This window comes from Fundulus heteroclitus, chromosome 16 (genome assembly GCF_011125445.2).
Source record: "Fundulus heteroclitus isolate FHET01 chromosome 16, MU-UCD_Fhet_4.1, whole genome shotgun sequence".
In the NCBI taxonomy this organism is placed as follows: Eukaryota; Metazoa; Chordata; class Actinopteri; order Cyprinodontiformes; family Fundulidae; genus Fundulus; species Fundulus heteroclitus.
Window position 1 is genome coordinate 19,417,827 of NC_046376.1, and position 21,722 is coordinate 19,439,548.

At 39.6% G+C, this 21,722-nt stretch overlaps 1 protein-coding gene across 3 annotated transcripts in view; it reads left to right on the top strand.

Annotated features, from left to right (window-relative positions):
- Nucleotides 1–21,485, top strand: part of LOC105936189 (ubiquitin carboxyl-terminal hydrolase 22) — a 37,063-nt gene extending 15,578 nt beyond the window's left edge. For 2 of the 3 annotated variants that reach the window (XM_012876891.3, XM_012876894.3), the window contains 12 exons: nt 41–173; nt 4,358–4,471; nt 4,580–4,681; nt 7,459–7,625; nt 9,499–9,658; nt 10,105–10,210; nt 11,157–11,315; nt 12,765–12,891; nt 13,422–13,513; nt 17,456–17,518; nt 20,019–20,168; nt 20,254–21,485. In XM_012876891.3, coding sequence (XP_012732345.1) covers nt 41–173; nt 4,358–4,471; nt 4,580–4,681; nt 7,459–7,625; nt 9,499–9,658; nt 10,105–10,210; nt 11,157–11,315; nt 12,765–12,891; nt 13,422–13,513; nt 17,456–17,518; nt 20,019–20,168; nt 20,254–20,296 — 1,416 coding nt within the window. In that variant the 3' untranslated portion in view covers nt 20,297–21,485. Of the gene's footprint in view, nt 1–40; nt 174–4,357; nt 4,472–4,576; nt 4,682–7,458; nt 7,626–9,498; nt 9,659–10,104; nt 10,211–11,156; nt 11,316–12,764; nt 12,892–13,421; nt 13,514–17,455; nt 17,519–20,018; nt 20,169–20,253 lie in introns of all 3 variants that reach the window. The other variant, XM_012876890.3, reaches the window with a different exon arrangement.
- The last annotated feature ends 237 nt before the right edge of the window (nt 21,486–21,722 follow it).

Consider the following 21,722-nt stretch of genomic DNA (forward strand, 5'->3'; position numbering starts at 1 on the left):
TTGTCCTCACCAAAAACCCCATCCTCTTTTTCTTTTACAGGCCAAGTCGTGCATCTGTCACATGTGTGGCGCCCACCTGAACCGACTCCACTCTTGTCTCTACTGCGTCTTTTTCGGCTGTTTTACAAAGAAACACATTCACGAGCACGCAAAAAACAAAAGACACAATCTAGGTAAGTAACGCATTGTTTCAGACATAGTATTGAAATTTTCTTCACATTCAATATCTCAACTACCCTGTAATGTCTCCCAGTACACTGCATATACAGGAGCATCGCAATAAACTAGAACGTCATCAAAAAGTGTATTCTATTACTTAAATTGAAAAAAAGCGAAAAGTGTTTTGTAGAGACAAGTATGTAGTTTATGGCTTTGTTTACTGCCAATTTTGAGTTTTACATCAAATGATGTATATAAAGAAATAAAGAATATCCCATGTGACCAGTTTTTCATAATGCAGAAATGTCATTGCCATGGGTAACAGATTTCTATTAGACAGTAAATGACACCTTCTAAAATGATAAGAGCTGAGAGGAGGGAGAAAACTGTTGTAGGAAAATAGGATTACAAGCATCAAGGATAATCATCACCTCAGCCCAGTTGTCTACTGAGCTGCATATCAGTGTATGAATGTGTGCGTTAGTGAGTGCGATTGGGTGAATTGGCTCTAGTGTACAGCGCTCATGGTGGTCAGTATGATTGGAAAAGCGCTTTATAAGTTCAGTCCATTTACCATTAGCGTTTTTGGGGTATGAGGTGATTATTTGTAAAAGGCTGTTTAATACAAATGTCTCCTTTCCCCATAAATGTCCTACGTGTGAACAATTGGCACTCCTTAGACACTCCCTGCCACTCTAAAGTTAAAGTTAAATGGTACTCAAGAGGAGGTAGCCTACACAAAATCCTGATCTGCATCTGTTAATCCAATTTATTTAATTTGGAAACATATTAAAACGGCATTAGCACTACAAGATAAAAAGGTTTTTACTCCCACTCTAATTTGTTTTTACCCCTTTTGAAAGGACTTGATTCACATTACAGAATAATGGTGACATGTTATGCAAATTTGCGCTATTACTCACTTTTCTTGCTGTTTGTGTTATTTATTTATTTTTTTCCATTAAATGCATTAAACAGAAATAACAAATTAAAACACATACTAATTGAAGATTTTTTGTTTAATCATTAGTCATTGCCAAAATGTAGGTGTTACTAGATACTTTGGTAGATGCTTACGCTTTTACTTTGTATTCCTTCACGTGTTTTGCGGTTCACATATGTTTTGCTATCATAATATATGGTGGAATCATAAGGTCTTCATGTCTTAACAGGGGTTCCTGCCTGAATCTTTGCAAAAATGTGGCGCAAATCACTCAGCCTGCCTTTGTTCTACTTAAATTGTCATCAAGAGTTAACCTGACGCCGCCAGATAGATTTGCTTCACATATCCATCTGGAAACCTTCCGTTGAAGTAATTTTGGGAAGGGGCGAAAATACTGGTTAGCTGATTGGCCTATGTTGGTGATAGACGGGGCAAATAAACCAATCAGATCAATGAAGCATATAACGTACTCGTCAACATGCTTCGTCGTCGCTCGTAACAGAGCGACGATGAAAACACAAGCCAAGCTACTCTTGCTGCTGCAGGTAAAGGCTCGTTAGCTCAGCAAAGAAATACTCTGTAATTCCGATAAAACTTGCTCGATAGCCACGCTAACGCTAGTTTCATCGGCTGAAGCCGCCATGTTCTTAAGACTGAACTGTCGCGCTTCTCGTTACGTCACACCTCAACCTGCCTCAAAGCCAACGCTGATTGGACGTTCGTTTGGTGAACGGCTCCAAATTTTCTTTAACGGAGAGTAGCCAGACTGATCTGCGAGTGAAACCTTGAAAGCTCGCGAGATCAGGATGGTCTCACGAGGCTAATCAAGAGTAGTTTCCAAAACATGCTTTTACTCAAAGAACCTAAACGAGACGCAACTAAATGTTATTAGAGTATCATTTTAATTTCTGCTTCAAAACAATTAGGAGGTCAAATAACTCTCGGAACACATTGCAACTGTAGTGACACCCAATGTCAGTAAAATGTCGTGTTAAAGTACTAGGCCACGTCTTGAATGGAACAGAAGGAAGTTAATAACGAAACAATGATTCCTTTCAAAAGCCTTGTTTCATTCAAACATGCTAATTATGTCACAGAGATCCTAAATTCGGCCCTGTTCACATGACGACAATCCATTAAAAACTGGTTTGTATTTCCTTTTCTGTCAACACATCTACATGACAGCGTTGTGATTGCAATCTCCGGACACAACACACCAGTAGAAACGCTGGAAATGGTGTAATTTCTCTGCCGTGCCGCTAGTAGGCATTGTGTTCTTTGAAACTCATCAACATGTGCATGAATAGAAACACGCCCTTCTTAAAAAAGCTACTACTTTATAAACTTTCAGACGTCTTCTGAATTTCTACTGGTTGCAGTCATACTGCGCATGTGCCAGGGATAGCCTGATGTAGGCAGATTAACCACTAGGGGCAATACTCTTATTTTGTCTTGATGGCTTGAATTGAATTAATGCAGTTCAGCAGGTTTGGTTAAAACACATGTACCCAAGTGAACGGCAGCGTTAATTAGCTTTGAGCTGCACAGGAGCTGCTCTGACATTGGCCTTCTGCTCATCTCCTTTTTTTTTTTTATCTAATTTATACCAAACTCCCCTGTGTGTGGAACGGCTCGATGGCAAGCTTCACCCTCACAGCTTCTCCTCCGCTTTTTCAACCCGTTTGTTCTAAACAGTCTCACCCTTAAATCTCTTCAGATCTTCATTTCTTTTCATGTCTACTTTTTATTTCCCCTCATGTTCCTCTCTTTCCATTTGCTGTTCTTGTCCTTCTCTCAGGTGAGGAAAAGTGATCGATCTCTGTTTATATCAGCAAAGTCCTTGTAGTCAACATAATCTCCCCTGTCACCGCCACCACACTTTGTTGCGTTTTTATTTCTATCCTAAATCTGAACATTATAATTTTGAAAGGTTTCTGAATAACGGCAAAGCTTACTTTCTTAGTGTGGGTAGTGCCAAAAACAGAAATGCGTCCAGTTAAACTAAAAATAGGTTGTCACGGCAACAGAGCTGAGGTATTGTTGCTGTGGACTTGCAGGATGGAAGATGGTGGCGTACGTGTTGGTACACGGGTGGGAGAGGTGAAACAAATATGCCTATACCATCACTGCTTCAGCTGAATCTCTCGCACCCTAGTTACTCACTTCATGTAATAATATGATCATAGTTAGAGATTCTGATGGTAGAACTTTGACCAATAATACCATTTTCATGGTAGGGTTACACATAAAAAAGAGAAATTGGACATAATCCTATTTATTTTAAAATTTAATAAAATACGTTATTGCATTTATACTAATTTTGATTCCCATACATACACTAGGAGGAGGAAGATTAGCGTATCGTCACTTATGACCCTACCTTTAAATCGGTGTCGGCGGGATTTGAAGATCAGTGTTAAAATCTCAGTTTTAACCTACGTTTGGAGGTCTGATGAAAGGGTGGGGAGGCAGAATGCTGTTATAATAATGGTATGTATTTTATTTTTTTGCAATTTTCTAATGGTTGGGAAACTTAAACAAAAAATAAATAAATACCAACACCTGCTAAGCTTAGTAGGTGCTGAAATTTTATCGGTCAATATTAGAGTCACACTTATTTAAAACTGTCACTCAGAGTTTTTAAGATAACCTTCTTCACTATTTGTTGTATTTGAAGAACAGTGAATTCCTCTGAACAGAAGGTTTTTGTTCTTGTTGATTCTTCATTTAAAATAACTTGTATATTGAAAGTATATATTGAAATGTAGGGTGTTATATAAAACATAAACAGGGATTAAGTCAGTAACATAGTCCACTGTAACAATCTCTGAAAAATAAATTATTCAATCTAAAATAAATTCCAAAATATATAAACACCCCATCTCCTTAAGAAAAAAACGAAACAAATAAACTGCATAAAATGAGAATATTGTCACCACTAATATCATGTGATTGTGCAGCAGAGGATAAAATGTTATGTTTTAGTGGAGTTTTGGTAGCAATTTAATAAATTCCCTTTCTGTAATTGTTGTTAGCTAAAAAATAAGTAAAAGACACATGTGGGGGAGGGAGTGAGGTAATGCTCTTCGATGAAAACTGGTAAGTCAGTACAAAAAAAGCTATGTTTTGAAACTGTAATTTCTTATAATGTGGTAAATGTTTGGGGGAAGAGTTGAAAATGAACACGGCCCCAAACTGCAAAATTATATTTGTAATCATTCCTAAAAGCTGCCTTTTTTCTCTCTCTCCCTACAGCAATAGACTTATTATATGGTGGTATATACTGTTTTGTGTGTCAAGACTACATATACGACAAAGACATGGAACTGATTGCCAAAGAAGAACAGAGGAAAGCGTGGAAATTGCAAGGTATAGCATTCTGCTCCCTGTCAGGAAAAAAAACCATGGCGGCCTTTTTAATCCAGTTCGTCTGATGTCTCACTGCAGTCACGGTTTTGCTTCTTTTGTATCCAGCAGGCATCGGTGAGAAATACACAACGTGGGAGCCGACTAAGAGAGAGCTAGAGTTATTACGACACAATCCAAAGCGAAGGAAAATCACTACAAACTGTACCATAGGTAGGCAACAGAGTGCACTGTTCAGCCGGCGTCGTCTTAATCAGACCCGTTTTTCATCTTTTGACAGTTGGGTTACGTTCATGGTGTTTGTGCTTTTGTGCAAGTGGGCTTGGGGTTAGTTGTGCGTTTAAGTGCAATACTCAAGGTCAACTGCACAGAGCAGCCCCACAGGCAGAGCGCAGCGAGATGCAGAACACAGTGTTCCCACCGAGATAGACGCACAACACAGGCTTTGGTTTTGTATCCGTTATTCACTAAAGCTGTTGCTTTCTTGGACTCCTGCTCGTTGTGTTTAGTCCGTTTGGACCGTTTATCTCGCTTATTCGTCAGATCTTCAGATGGATTAGCTGGTCAGCCTGACTGACTGATAGATTGTGCGTTGATCTGACTGTTTGTATGCCAGGACCAGTGTAAAGTGTTTAATCTCTTACTGAGCACCTTCTTCCAGTACCAAACCTTATTCCGTTTGGATCGCACCCAGGACCTGGCTGTGTTCCACCTGTTCAACCGGCCATCAGTAGATGACTCTAAATTAATTTGTTCACGGCTTCATGTTCTCCTCCAGCGTTCACGCAGTTTGCTGGCTCACACATATAAACCAAAATCATCTTGTTAAACTAATAAAATTAATTCAAGAAATATTCTAACACACTTATACTTATATAATATTGGTATGTAATAGGTTTGAAAATGGAAAATAACCACCCTGGAAAATAATATTTATACCAAATTCATCGGGGGTTTTTTTCACATTACAACCACAGACTGCACATGTTTTTATTTGGATATCATGAGTTGGACCTACATAAAGTTGTTCATAAATGTAAAGTTGTAATTTCAAAATGTTGTTGCTGACATCAGTGTGAAAAGTTGCACACATTTGTATTCAAACCCCCTGAGTCTACTCTCTGCGGAGCAACAACAATTTATTTTTGGCCAACAGTGTAAAGAGGGCGGAATTAGATTTCCATTATATCAGGAAAATATGTAATGTTTGAGAATGTCACACTAACGACGTGACTTGCTCTAAATAAAAACGTTTTTTGCTTCGTCTTCATTACAAACATAGCACCCGCATAGTTACTAGTTTATCCAGCTCCTGGGGGGGAAAACAATAAATTTGTGATTTGCATTTCTTCAACATTTACATCTGGTGATTTGTCGATGAAAAAAGTTGTAGTTTCTTAATAACTTTTAACAGAACAGCTGAATGCCCTCCTAAAACATGTTTCTGCTGCAATGGGGAAAAAAACAAGGACTAAAGAATTATAACAGATTATTTGTGATGGACTAGCTAATATTCATGGCAGTCTAAGCAGTTCTTTGCTTATAGTAATATTTAAATATTGATACATATACGATAGCTTGTGCAGCTCTAGAGTGAATGTTTAAAAGCCACATATCTATTTGTAAGAAAACATGAAAACCCATCATCTCTTTCCTTCTTCTGTGCCTGTATGCTCTAGTTGGGAACTATAGCTGGTCCTATAAAAATATAATTAAAAGCTACTGAAGTCGTTGTTTGTAATTTGACAAAGTCTGAAAACATAAAGCTGAGTATATTTGCAAGGCATCCAATAATGATTAGTGCTACATACAACTTAGCAGCATCCTACAATGGCTTCCTGAGTGATCTTTTACAGAGATGTGACACTGCTGTACAGATGTTCAAGTCAAGCCTTTATACCAAAGAGATATTATGTTTACCTGAATTCCTAATAATAGGTCAGTTATGCTTTTGTAATTAGATAAGGTCTGACCAGTCGCTGCATAAGACACACATCTGGGCTTTACCTCCATTGTCTTTCACCGGGTTAAGTATAGTCTCCTCATCATATGATGTGGCATTTCTGTATTTTAAACCAGCTTCTAAGAAAGGATTTTAGGTGGCTTTTAGGTTTTTATTTTGGGGGTTTGGAGACTTTTGTGCACACTTTAGATTCATCTTTGAGCCTAACTACAGCACACCATTGCTCTGTCCAATTGAGTGCCAAAGATGTTGGGGATTTCTCTTGTAATGTGGGTTTGTAAATGTGATGTTAAACATGTATGTGTTTGTGATGAATCAGGATCTATTTAAATTTAAAAAAGTTGGAGCCATGCTACTCACTGGTTATAATGATAGGACATGTTTTGACCAATTTGTATAACCTGATTGAATTTGACTTTGGAAAGGGCCTTGAGATGAAATGTTTCATGCATTGGCGCTATACAAATAAAATTGCATTGAATTGAAATATTTGTACAGTACATTGATTAGCCAAAGGCCACTTTTTAAAATGAATCATGTGGGAGCTTACTTCCAGGTTCTTACGCACACTTAAAAAGCCTGGAAAAGTATCTCATTTGATTGATCGCTTTTCTGAGTCTTTATGAAAATGGAAAACATTTTAATATCCTGTATTCTTTTATTATCAAAAAGCTTGTGCATTTTTTAAAAAAAAAAGCATTATTTTACCACATTATTAGCCTGTAGATCCTAATATATCATGCTTTGAGGCCGAATATGTATTTCTGTTCAACACTTCTTAATAAGTTTTTAGAAATCAAGTATAGGGTCATGCATCACAAGCTGCTTTATAGAATATTTATTCACTTTTTTAGACTAATTCAGTCCTCATTTAATAAATGTAATTGTTAGTTACCCAACAGATATTTCCTGAAATATTTAATTAATTCTTGGTTAAACTTCCTCCTCTGCCAGCAGTATGAAGTAAATGTGCAAATTCCCTGCCGTGTTGTTCTCATGCTTCTCCCACTGTCTGCTTGTCCTGCAGGTTTACGAGGGCTAATTAACCTGGGCAACACATGTTTCATGAACTGTATCGTCCAGGCCCTAACACACACGCCGCTGCTGCGAGACTTTTTTCTCTCTGACAGACACAAGTGCGAGATGCAATCAAACTCCTGTCTGGTGTGTGAGATGTCGCAGCTCTTTCAGGAGGTATGATGCACGGCTCGTTTTTAATGAGCGTTTTGGGAACTTGTTTTGCTTTAAGGTCTACTTTAACTTTCAGTTGGAAAGGAAAGTTTTAATAACACCCAGCCATAATCCAGGACTTTTACCAACTGTGCAAGGCAGATCTTTTTTTTTTTTTCTTCTCCCCTTTTGTGTGTAATCCGCTTCAAAAGACTGAATCACAAAACCCAGAGAGGGAGAGGGGGAGAAAATGCTGCCTGAAAGGAATGTACACAGCCACAGAAATGAATGGAAAAGACGCACTGTTAACAACTTTTTGTTGTACCACATTAGTAATTAAATGTCGTGTGGCTTCTTTTTTTTTTTAATTGTTCTTTTGTAATTTTACCAAACTATTTCTACTTCATGTACTTTTGGATGGATCCTATGATCTAAAAGTGTTACATAATGTTTAGCATGACTGCTCCCACACTGCCTCACTGTCTTCCTACATCCTCTCTCTTCGCAGCATACATACAGGCCCACAGATGGCAAGTGGCGCTGTAGTGTATTATGTGTTGACTCACCACCCCCGACCCGACACCTTCAACAGCACGGGCTAGCAGAGCTCTGTCGCGTCTCAGTTGGTTGATCTGTTAAGATACATATGAGGGAGGTAGGGATAGAGAACCTAATGTGGGTTTTATCAAGAACGGCGTGCATTAAAACCGGGCTTAAGCTCACATTTTATTGTCACAAATCAAAGCAAAACTTTGTTGTGACTCTGTGGTGACAAATGTAAATAGGCTTGACTGTCTGAGAATTTGCTTGATTGGTTACTTTTAGGTTTTTTTTATGTCTTTGTTGGTGTTTACTGATGTCACAATGCAGAAAAAAGAAAACTAAAAGAAATGTGAAGAAAGTCAGCGTGGCATAGGTTCCCCTTTTTGACTCGGTCCTAAGTCAGAGCTTTCAGAGAACAGAGCTGTGTTCTCAGCATATAAATGTTGAGAGATATAAGTCTTCTGTCGTTGTTGAGCTTCCATTGATTTTTCTTGGTTCTGTAACCTTCTTTCCCACAGATCACCCTAACATGGATTGCTAATCACCCCACTTCCTTAAGACATCTCAGACCCTCGCTCCATTTAGATGAACATTAACTATCCATCCATCTGTTTTCCGTGCCTGCTTAAATGTGCGGGCTTGCAGGGGGCTGGTGCCTATCTCCTGCAGTCATTGGGTGATGAGCATGGATGGAGCTAAACAAAGGACTTGATACTGAGGCAGAGTTCCCCCTTCTGGCAAGGCAGCAACGCCAAATTTACAGCTAGAGCTAAAATTGACTGCCTTAAATCAAAGCATATTCTTGTATAAGAATGGACCAGGGGGAGTCATTTAATTATAGCAAACCACAACAGCAGCAAGTTACCGCTGGGCAGGACTACGCTCTCCCTCCTGCCATGGCTCACATGGTCGTCTTCCTGTTCCTCTCTGCAGCGTGCCAATCAAGGCACGTGCATGTTCTGGTTTTTCACAATAAGAGCGCTCACACGTTCCAAACGGCAACAGCACTGGAATTGCTCCACATTGTTATTGGTGAATCAATGGTCCGGGGACACCTACCCTAAAGGCTGCTATTATTGCTGCCAAAGATGCCTTTACATGAAACTTGTCCTGGCCGTCGGTTGCACCAGATTTTATTTTGGGCTATCGAAGTAAACAGGGTGACTACTAAGGCATTCTACATGTTTCTGATTTTAAAAACCAAGCCTTGCACTAGTTGATTTTGGACTGTCACATTAAATCACATTAAAATGCACATAGGTTTTAAGTTGTAACATCACAAAAAAAAAAGAATGTTTTAGAGGTAATAAATACTTTAGCAAAGCATCTGTACATCTTTCCCTCGTGTCCTCAGTTCTACTCGGGCCACCGTTCGCCCCACATTCCCTTCCGGCTGCTGCACCTGGTGTGGACTCATGCACGTCACCTCGCGGGATACGAGCAGCAGGATGCCCACGAGTTCCTTATTGCAGCGTTGGATGTTCTACATCGACACTGCAAAGGAGACACGATAAGTAAGCTTTGCATGAATCCCTCTAACCCTTATTAAAAATTAGATTATTCTCGGTTATTCTCAGTTAAACACATAAAGAATTACTTTATTTTGGTTGACATCCTGAAACACTTGGAGGCAGTCTTAGATGGAAATGTTGCGCCTGATATAATTGGAAACATCCTGGAGGAGACTGGCGATGGTAAATACCAAGGGAAACGGGTGGTAAGCAGTATGAGGGATGTAACTAGGCCCCTGCTCCAGTGTGGTGACAGCCTCACACACCAACAGACCCAGCAGTAAGGCTTCCACGGGTTGGTTGAGAGAGCCTGAGAGTATTGACGCAGCAAAGCGATACTGCTACATGTGAATCGTAAAGTGAGATAGGAGGCCAACTGGTTTGTAAGATTTTTTTTTTTCCTGCGTGTGTGTGTGTGTGTGTTTACATCATTTATCTGTTTTCTGCAGGGGATGACAATGGGAAGAAGACCAATAATCCAAATCACTGTAACTGCATCATTGACCAAATCTTCACTGGGGGCCTGCAATCCGATGTCACCTGTCAGGTTTGCCAGTAAGTTCACGAGACTCGTTTGTGGCTTCCAACAAAGGACCATTCATTCCCTTATATTTACTAGTCGATCCACCTTTACAACTGCCCCTCGCCCACGGGTAGATCAAAATGGAGGCTGCTCGTTTTCACATGGTGTTTAACCATGTGTCTCTCCTTCTCCTATTCAAAGAGCCCGGCCCCTGCAGAGCTACTTTAATGGGGGTTGTCTAGACACAGGCACGAGTGAAGCGCTGCCCGCTTGCCCCCTAGAGCTGTCCTGTCGCATTAATACATGCACGCTGCACTGAACTGCAAGGCACCTTGCCTAAACTAGCAGGCACACCTCGCCCATTCTGATGTTTTCGGCATTGTCCGTTTGAACATTTTCTTACCAGACTTGCTGCTCAAAGACTCCAAGCATATAAACGATTAAGGAAAAGAATGCATCAGTCCTTTAAACAAGAGAGGGAGCCTAATGGTGCGAGGTTACTGCAGGTTGGCACTCCCATCACCATAAATGCTTGCCCATTTGATTTATTGGCCTCCCACTGATACCCTCTGAGTATTACAAAATCACGACTCATCTAATCTCTATGGGTAATGTGCAGCAACTCTTCTCTCACGCTATAAATTTATACGTTCTCGCCATTGGAAGCAGCCATTATGGGCTACAGTGCATCACTGTCATTGGGTTGAAGGACAAAAAAGATCTTAAAAGGTCAATTTTCTGTGTAACGTCTGTGAGGTTAGTGTGGATATTATGCACATGCACATCCCCCAGTAGAATAAAACAAAAACATGATCCAGATCTGCGGAGACTGGCTGAGTTTAAACTGGGAAGTTGCATCTTGTGTCATCATCCTTTCATCACCTGACTAACAGACCCACAGAAAGCCACACTCCGTTTATTATAAATCGTCCTGGACTGACCTCTTTCTGCTGTTTTGTCTTCTTTTTTTCTTCATAGTGGGGTTTCAACAACGATAGATCCGTTTTGGGACATCAGTCTGGATCTGCCGGGCTCATCCACGCCTTTCTGGCCTCTCAGCCCCGGAGGGGACGGCAGCACGGTCAACGGCGAGAGCCACCCGTCAGGATCCACCACACTCACAGACTGCCTACGCAGGTACAAACTCATCTTCACCACACAATTTTCATTTTCCTGTTCTATTTTACGGCGAAAGGAAGGACTTTGCATAAAAGTTAAAATAACGCATATGTATATCACCAAATTCTTGTTTTTTTTTTAACTATAAGTAAAGGGAAAAAAAACATCTTTTAGTCTGTGTTGCAAGGAAAAATATTCTACTGCTACAGCTGATATTAATATTATTTTTACATTATTATTTTTATTGACACCATAGATTATTTTTAAGAAATTATTTTGAAAAAGCATATGCTGAATACCAGCATTAGCATACATAATAATTATGTTAACCTGCTGGTTACCTGCCCTGTTATCCAAGCTTAGACCAGCCATTCTCAGAATGGAGACAACTCCCTGGAGATGTCAACTAGAGACAACAGAAAGGGGAAAGCTAACCAGCAGCAGCGCTATAAACCACTGGCATAGCAGAATGAAAGGGGATTTTCTTCAAAACTGTGAAGTCAGACATCACCGATTTATAAAGGACAAACCACTCAACTGGTTTAGACAATCATAACGCGCCAAAATGTTGAAACGGTATTTTTACTCATGAAATGCATGACAAATTATAATGCCCATCATTTTACTCTATGAAGAAATAACCTAGCATCTTTGAATTTGAAATCAGATTTAGTTTGGAGACATATCTGTTGATAGATTTAATAATTAGATCCTCATTTTCTGTTGCATTTAGAGCCACTAACTGTATCGTAAGCTCTGCAGCACATTTCTCGTTAGACCAGAAACCGTTTTCAGCCCTGAAAGGTCAGGTTAGTGTAAATGCACCGCTGAGTTATAATGCTGCTATTGGTCATGTTCTCTTTTCTGTTGGACTGGAACACTAATCCTGTTTAGGCACTGTTGGATCGGGGGTGGGGTTTGTTACCCTACACAGAGTAACCAAATGAATCTAGAGTGCCTCCCCTCACCACCCCACGCTTGTACAAAGGGTCACATATGGTGTCTGCTCAGTCACAACAACCCTGTTATGCTTGGATCTCATCTTCTCCCATCACCAGGTTGACGGAGCAGGTGTGACCTCTCAAATCTCCTCCGCAGCCTCCTCGTTCTTGCAATTTCTTTTTCACTTTTCCTCATCTTGTTTCATTTCCCTGCCTCTCTACCTAATTCCTCCCCCCCATGCCCTCAATCTCTACCTCTCCCATTTGTCTCACCCCCAACTCTCTCTTTTTTTTTTTTTTTCTCTCGCCTCCTTTTTTTTTTTTCACTGCAGCACCTCACACACCCCTACTTGCTGCAGCAAGTCTCTTAAAGGTACAGAGCAGGCTGAAGCTGTTGCGCTTACTGAACTGAGATGCAGCCAAACCTACATGCTGATTAATGATAAAAGACAAAAGATTCTCACTGTCGGACGCGTAACCACGCGGCGTTTACAGTTTGTCACGTATTCTGTCCGTTGGTCTGCAGGTTTACGCGGCCTGAGCATCTTGGAAGCAGTGCCAAAATCAAGTGCGGGGGTTGCCATAGTTACCAGGAGTCCACCAAACAGCTGACAATGAAAAAGCTCCCCATTGTAGCGTGTTTTCATCTCAAAGTGAGTCAGTAACGACGTGCTGTCAGTTTACTATTGTTACAGCGTTGGTCTTCACTCCAAAAACAGTTGATGCGTTCTGCAGAGAGGCCTTATTATAGCATTCTCTTATTTATACATGTGGTTCAGTGTCTTTGTGCATAGGTGTGTTCATCATTCCATGTAGCCGTTTTTGCTTTACCTCCTACTGCTTTAGCGCTTTCATGTTTCGTCCCAGGACACCCGTGAATCTAATGACTCATATAGTCCTCCACTGTCCATGTTTTATTTATTATGTGGCACTGGAGACATATAATGTATTTATGATATTCATAGAAACATGCTGTAAAAGGATTGCCTTAAATAAGACCAAGGCTGTTATTAGCTTGCCATGATTGTGTAACCTCAGGGTCGAAAACCTACAACTGTACTTGTAAGCTGTATCGTAAATTGTTACTTTAATTTTACATTTGCTTCCTTTTCCCTACCCCTTCCACTTTTTCTCTTTTTTTCCCCCCCCGTTTTCTCTCATCACTCCTGCCGGCCCTCTCCAGCGGTTTGAGCACTCTGCTAAACTGCGGAGGAAGATTACTACATATGTTTCCTTCCCTTTAGAGTTGGACATGACGCCCTTCATGGCATCCAGGTGAGGCTCCAGTGGAAACTTGAACTGCATCATTTCTATGAAAGCTTTACTGGTGATCGGTTCATGACTTATGATCTACAGTTTAAACAATCAGATTTATTTTTATTTCCTTTTTTTCCTGCATTCATATATATCAAAACCAACCAATTGCACCGTTTTTGGTCTAATAAACACGTGAGTTAATAGCAGAGCATCTATACTTAGTCAGGTCTGGATATGTATGGAAGAATATCGCTGACAAAAAAAAAAAATCGAATATAAATAGACATAAGTATCCTAAAAATTCAATATATTTTCAGACTAAATATACATTATAGATGTATGAAAACTAAGAATGGCTTTTCTTACGGAACCGTTTTGATGGTAATATTTCCTAAATATAATTTTGAGATTTTTTTTTTTAAGATAACCAGATGATTAATTAATTAAAATACGTTTACACCCAGTGATCTACACCCTTAAACTGCCTTGTTGGTAGGCAAGTATATCGATACTCTTGTCCAATGTCCAAGAGATGCATCCAGAAAATTGCTTCTGTTAAAATCGCCCAATATGAAGTAGAGAACAGAAATATTTCTGACAATACAGACAAACTCCCTCGGTTATTTTTGTCAAGGTTTTGTTTACTGATGAACTCAGGACGCACACACGGGACTAAAAGTTTGAGTCTTTATTGAAGGAAGTATGCTGGGTGGTGAATGATGAAGACCGGAGGTTCATGACTGCAGAAGGTCAGGGATGAATGTGATGGCAGGAGCTGACGGCCCGGAGACAGAGAGTCCACACTTGCAAGGTGCTGCTCGGCTAGCAGGCCTCATAGCACTCAGGTTAGCCGTTCATTGGAGACACCAGGGCACAGAGCTGAGCTTCACCAGGGCGGCTAGTCAGGTTAGCAGAACTTGAGAGACACCAGGGCACAGAGCTGAGCTTCTCCAGTGCGGCTAGTCAGGTTAGCAGAACTTGAGAGACACCAGGGCACAGAGCAGAGCCTTTCCAGGATGGCTAGTCCAGTTAGCAGTTCTCTGGAGACACCAGGACACAGAGCAGAACCTCTCCAGGAACAAACAGTGAACAAACAGTCTTTAGAGTGACTGACAGGACTAACCTTAACAACAGGAGCAAAACAAAGCTTCCAAGGCAAAACGGGGACTGGCATGGAGAGGTGTGGAATGAAGACGGCCCAGTGCTGAACTGAAGGCAGAGGGAGGTTTAAATAGAACACTTCACAGGTGGAACAAGGGTCTGGCTAATTGACTGGTAAATGATTATCAGGTGTGACTGACTGCTGAGGGGGTGAAGTGAAAATCGACAGAAAATAACTGATGACTGAAAACTAACAATAAATAAAGTCAAACCTAACCCAAAAGAGATGAAAAAATGAAAGTAACAGAAAAACAAAGCCAAACCAAAACTCAACCATGACAATTTTACTATGACATACCGTATTTTGCGGACTACAAGGCACAGCGGATGATGAGGCGCACCATGAATTTACGTGTCTATGCTTGTCTTTGTCCACATATAAGACGCACCGGATTATAAGGCGCATTACATATTCTTCCCAAGTGTGTAATATCACCCCTCGCCTCCGGATTGGGTGACCAGATGCCCCTGATTCCCGTTTTGGATGACCTGTACCAGGCAAAAACTGTCCCCAGAAATGTCCCCGATTTCAGTGTGTCATGATGGAGTAAAAACAGTTTAGCGTAACATGAGGTATTTAACCGGTCCTGCCGCTGTCCCGACGTAGTAGAGCTTTGCCGAATGCACCTTCCCCACCCCCCGTCGGCGTTGAAGTTCTGACAAAACAAACCAACCCCTAGTCAGGGGTCGGGAGGACAGAGTAGTTGGACGCCACCACCCTGTTTCTAACATAAGGCCAAAATAAGCGTAACTTTCATATTAAATTAACTTACTAGGTTTATTGTTGCTAGCACGTACGCCGGGCGCAGGCTACCTTGCGTGAATGCACTTCTAGTTTTGACATTACAGTCAGGCAGTCGTGTAGACAGCTCAGGGGTCCGGTCAGGTAGTGACACAGTGTACCGTAGCGCTCCAAATATCTATTGAGTGGAGCGGCTTTGTTGCTAGCCAAAGTCATACTTACACATTTTAGCAGATTTATGAGTGCATTGCACCACATAAAATCGGTCAATAAGCGCAACTTTAATCATATATAAGGCACATTATCAATTTTTCAGAACTTTTAAGGGTTTTAAGTGCACCTTTAGTCCAAAAGATACGGTAATTTATTACTTGGGTAACATTAAGAGTGCTTGCACAATGGAGGAGGTTCTCGGCCTGAACTAAATCATGAACAAAATAGTTCCAGCGCACATACAGTTAAACACTGACACTGTTTAACAAAAGGATTTATATTTTCTTTTACCTGTGTGGGGGAAAAGTAATCGGAGCAGATTCTTGCCATTTTCGACCGCTGATCCTTGCGGTCTTATGTGTCCAGTCCAGTCACCGACATGCAGCACTCAACTCCTCTGTTTGTGGTCCTTCATATTTTCTGATTTTTGGGATGTAGTAAAAACGGCATTTTTCTAAACCGTCTGCACAGTCCTTTCCCCCTAGATAAAATAACCAGCAAGTTTTGTTAAAAAGCTAAAATAACTACTCCTCAGTAGTCATTACTCAGCTGTTTCTACAGCAGTTCTGCTTACCAACATGGCGGTTGATGACAGAGTGCCCGGATATGTGTCACATGAGAACTATGTATACATTGGCCTAGAATAGATGTTTTCAGCTTCAACCACCTGCCAACTTTGCTGTCATGATTTCTGGTTTGAAATAAATATATAAATCTTATATATTAGGAATTTTAGACTCGATTTAGTTGTCGACACAACAAAACAACCTTGAGGTTTAGTTATTTCATTATATGGAAAACATTAACCTTTAATTACAAGAAGAATACCTTGGGGTGTTATCTTGACATTGAATGAAATGATTAACCTAATCTAGACGAAAATGAGCTTGGAATCTTTTTTCCAAATACTAAAAAAAGATGTTACCCCAACAAAATTACACAGACATCTTATCTTCAAATAATGACGTAATAAAATGGGTATCATTATGATGACAAGCTTATAAAAAAAAAAAAAAAAAAAAAAAAGGTCAGATAAGTTGCTCATCTGTAGACAATTTCATGTAAGTAATATCCATTGTTCTACATTTAGGCTTTAAGACTGCAAACCTTCAAAAACATGTTCATGCAATTTATGGGAGTTTGGGGGTTTTGTGCCCATCTTGAGGTCTTAAGGCTTAGAACACATCAACATGTAATGCAATGGATAGAAGTGAATTATTTGTGGGGATATTTATTAACTTTAAACAAGCCTTTTGACATAGACTATTGATTGTTGATAGAAAAAAAATATTATTTTTATTTGAAGAATAGCACATTCCTGGGTACAAAGTTACTTTCATAAAAAATATGTGCAGAGAAATTTTTTTTTTACTCTGATTTACTGTTAAATGATTGAAATAAGGAACCTTTAACAACTAGTGATGCTGTAGAAACCATCCTCTTGGAGGGACAGATGGTTTAAAAAAAAAAGTCAAGACTATAGGAAATGTGTATATGTTAGAGGATTAAACTTGTGGATAATAACTGAGATGAGTTCTTCAGAATGTAGCTAAAATGAAAGCACAAATACATTTACTTACATTTATTAATACTGAATGGAGTAAATATTTAATTGATCACACTGGATCCCTCCCTCTAAAAAATAAAAATAACTAAAGCGCATTAAACCACATTAAATATTTATCCCTCCAATTCTTCAAAGTTGAGTGATTTTTAAAAATGTGAATCTGGAAGCCTATTCCTGCTATCATAAGCTGTGCTGTTCTGCCACCTAGTGGAATTTTTATCCACAAGTAAAATATTTACTAGTAAATGTGACTTTGTTTTTCTTCTGTCATCCACAGTAAAGAGAGCAGAATGAATGGGCAGTATCAACAGTCAGTGGACGTATTAAACAACGACAATAAGTGAGTACCTATGCATATAAGGGAAAACTCATTCATAAACACTTTATTTCTCAGCAGTTCCACAGCACCACTGTGATCGCGGACAAAATTTAACTTGACGACAGCAGACATGTTAAAGACCCGAAGCAGCCGACTGTGACTTCCTCTAATTAAATCAGGTTGTGGTCTATTAAAAACTGCTTAGTTTTCCTCATCCGTGGCAGCTACAATGGCGTTTATTTTCCAGGGCATTTACTGGGGTTGTACTCGTTAATAAAAATGCCAGAGTGCTGCATGGTGGAGACAAGCAGTTATGCAAAGGATCTTTATTTGACCATTAGAATTCACACAATTGAACATGGAAATTGTCAAGGAGCTTTTCCAGCCAACGGGCAAAATAAAACTTTGAATGCACAATTTTACAGGTGAAAAAATTACTTAATTAATTGTAGATTATTATATATTTCTTTATCTGTCATATTTTGATGAATATTATTACAGCTAATGAAAACCTGAAATTTGGTTTCATAAGACCAATGAAATTATTTGTATTCATACAGGTTGTCTGATTGAGATCTAAGGTCTGATTTAAAAGAGGCACGTCTTTGAAAACAACAAAAATGACAAACACAGCAACAATATAAGTAATAAAAACATTCATTTCAAGCTCAATAAGCAAATAAGATATGATCTAAAAACAAGAGCAAGTTTCATGGGAAGCTTTCTTCATTTTTCTTAGAATTTAAATTAAATTGTCCCAGAAGGAATCAACATGGATAGTTTCATATCCTGCTGACGACTTTTCCAAGTTGATGACAGAGTAAGAAATGTTTTTCTTTCCTTTTTTTTTACTAACGGATAATTGAAGGAGATAAAGTCCTGAGAGCGAAGTCTGTGGCTGGACTAAGTGTCATGTAGGAGGATAATTAAGGACGTAACAACCAAGGACGGCTTTATAGATGAAAATGTACCAATGCATGAGTCTACAGATTGATAATGATGGCCTGTTGATCTAAAAATGTAAAGCACAGCGATCAGGGAGAGATTTGCACCTTGTTATGAACCATGATGGACAACATCCATATGCAGAAAGGTGGCAGCTGCATCCATATAAACATCACAGTAATCTAGCAGAGGCAGAAAGCTCAGCAAGTAAAATTCTTTCTCAGACTGAAAGAAAAAGGATCTATTTCTGAAGAAAAAAACTCTAGTTTGATCTTCAACCTTTTTACAACATGTTCAGAATGTGACTTTAATGAAAGCTAATTGTCAATTCCCATCCCAAGGTACTTCAAATAGAGTTTCAACAAACTCTATTTGTATACCTAGCATTGTTTTATGGAGGGTGGAGTTTTTGGAGTATTTTCTTCTTGGCAGTCCATATTTTAGGACTAGTCTCAGATGAGGCAAGTCAGATTGGACAAAGTCAAAGGTAGACCGCAGACACCTATTGCCTGGTTCACACGGCAGGATGATAATTATGCCGTTTCTTTTACCCAATCTTCCTCTTCGGACAATATTAAAGACGCCCCGATTATCGTGGCGGCTCAGAATGCGATGTGTAGCCAATCAGAAAGTGAGCTTAAAGTATGCCCACGAACTATCGCTGTCTCGTGTCGTGTTTATTTACTCTGAACTCATGTTTGTCTTGAGAGGTTTTTGCGAGATTGTCAGTGCGGCAGAGAGAGTGGCCGTGATGCCACACGTCCTCGTGACCGCCTACTTGGAGCAGCGCAGTGCATCAAGCTTGGTGTGACATACTTAAAAAAAGAAAGGAAAAAAATCGATATGAAGACTTCTGAAGTCCCTCCGCTGAGCGGTTTAGTGTGACAACCCGTACAAGATCGTAAAAACTGAGCTCTGCGCATACCTGTCCTTGCGGAGCCCACAAGTATATGGGGGGCCTTGACTCTCTAGGACCTCGATTTCCAAATGAAATGCAAGATTTATCTTCATCTAAAATTAGGACTTTGAAGCAGTTTTTTTTCTTCCTAGCCCCAGATAAGATTATTCTTAAATCTGTGGTTCAGGAGTGGCTTGACACAATAAATACAAGCATCGTAGCCCCTGTCCTGAATTTATATATTTGCAGTGGCTCTTGAAGTGCTACCTGCAACCTCAGTCCCTGTCTCGTCAAACTCATGAATGCACTTTTCTTTGCAGTCCATTCAAGGCTGCTGTTATCACTACTGCTTGTTTTTTTTTACATCTTTTTATGGTTTACTCATTTTTTAAGGGCAGGTTCCCATGATTAGTAGGCTATAACATAACTAACATTTCTGTATTAAAACTATTTTTTTGTTGGTTTTATGTAATTCGCAATATTTTTGTAGAAACCTAATTTGTAGTTTTCATTAGCTGTAAGCCACGTTTCTTTAAATTAACACGAAATAATCAATTAAAACGTATCACTCTGTGTAAGGAATCGATGAAGCACTTTCCTTTTTTTATTGAATTACTGAAATGGGCTTTTTAATGAAAATGTATTGAGATGTCATTAATCATCTTTTTTTACTTTCAGGTATTCCTTGTTTGCAGTGGTCAACCACCAAGGCACATTAGAGAGCGGCCACTACACTAGCTTCATCCGTCAACACAAAGACCAGTGGTTCAAATGTGACGATGCCATAATCACCAAGGCCAGCATTAAGGATGTACTTGATAGCGAGGGGTACGAACCGAAGCTAAGCCTTAGCAGAACTCTGAAAAATGAATGAACGGAATCTAAATCTGATCTTCTTTTTTTTCCCTCTCAGGTATCTCTTATTCTATCATAAACAGTTCCTAGAGTATGAATAGCTTCTGTGACCACTGACCATGAAGAACCACTGCTTCAAAGGGGAGAGAGCGAAGAGACGAGGGGGGGGCGGGATGAAACGCAAACACACAAACCTACCTGAAACCTTTTAACTACCAGTCTGCTCCTTCACTGACGGGGGGGTAAAAAAAAAGACATGTAAAATCATGGAAACGTAAAAAAAAAGAAAAAAAAAAGAAAAGCACTGAGCTACTTCTTGGCATCTACTTGACAAAACTGAATGAAAAGGATGGCTGGTGGAAGAGACCTCGCCTGTTGTGACGTGAGCACAGGGAAAAAGGCCCCAGATCCCCTCAGTCTCTCTGTCCCCTTCCCCCTTCCTGCTGCAGGGATGGAGTGTGATACTGGGCACACCTGGGATTTTTCTTACAGTATTTTCATCCCCGCGCCCCTCCATTTCTCTCCCATGGTGCTCTCATTTCAACTGACCAAGCATTTAACTTGCTCATAATGAGAACAGTATGTTGTCATACTTTGCATTTAGGACTGAATGCAAAAAAAAATAATAAAAATAAAAAAATACAAAAAATTAATGAATAAAAGTCGTATATACAAACCAGTGTATTGCAAGGACCCTTTCAAAGGTTTGGTTATGATACTTATCATTTGTGACTTTAGCTTTGAAATACTGTATGAATCCTAGTACCGGTATACATTTATTTTTTAAGAGCAGAGAAAACATGGGAGAGCTTAGAAACGCTGCCTTTGCCAGTTGCTGGAGAAGCGCTGCCATGGAAACTAAACAGATCTGGACCTGAGTGTTCTCATGTTCATTTATTTACTGTTGATTTATTATTATTTTTTCCTTTCGTTATAAAGTCTGGTTGAGGGCAGGGAATATATTTTTTTAGCAACTCGTTGTTTACTTTTTCTTTGTGTAATTTTTTTCTACGTTTTCAGTAGTAACATGTTCCTTGCTGTTCTGGTACCTGAAATGTTATTTTCTTCTTTTTTTTTTTTTTTTTTTTTGGACGTATTATGCTTTCATTCTCGTGGAATTGTGAGGTATAATGGCGGTGTGGATTAATCGGCTCACCTTTGTGATGTTTAAATATGCTAAATGAGAGCGTTCATGTGGCATTCTGAAGAGGACTTTGATATGTGAACTTTAAAATCTGAACCTTCTGTGCAAAAAAAAAAAAAAAAAAAAGAGAAAAAAAATTAAATTAACAACACACTGCATGCAACCAGGCTTTTTTGTGATCATGTGTGGAAAAATTGCCGTGGATTGCGGCTCAAAGATTGCTCCCGTACTATATGATTCACAGAATGGTGAATGTGTAAGACGTACAAAAACATTGCACACATATGGGCGCTACTTGACCACAGCCTGGCTCTAAATCCATCAGTGTTAAAACTTCTTCATTGCAACTGTGGCTGGTGCAGACCACTGTGGTTTGTGGTGTC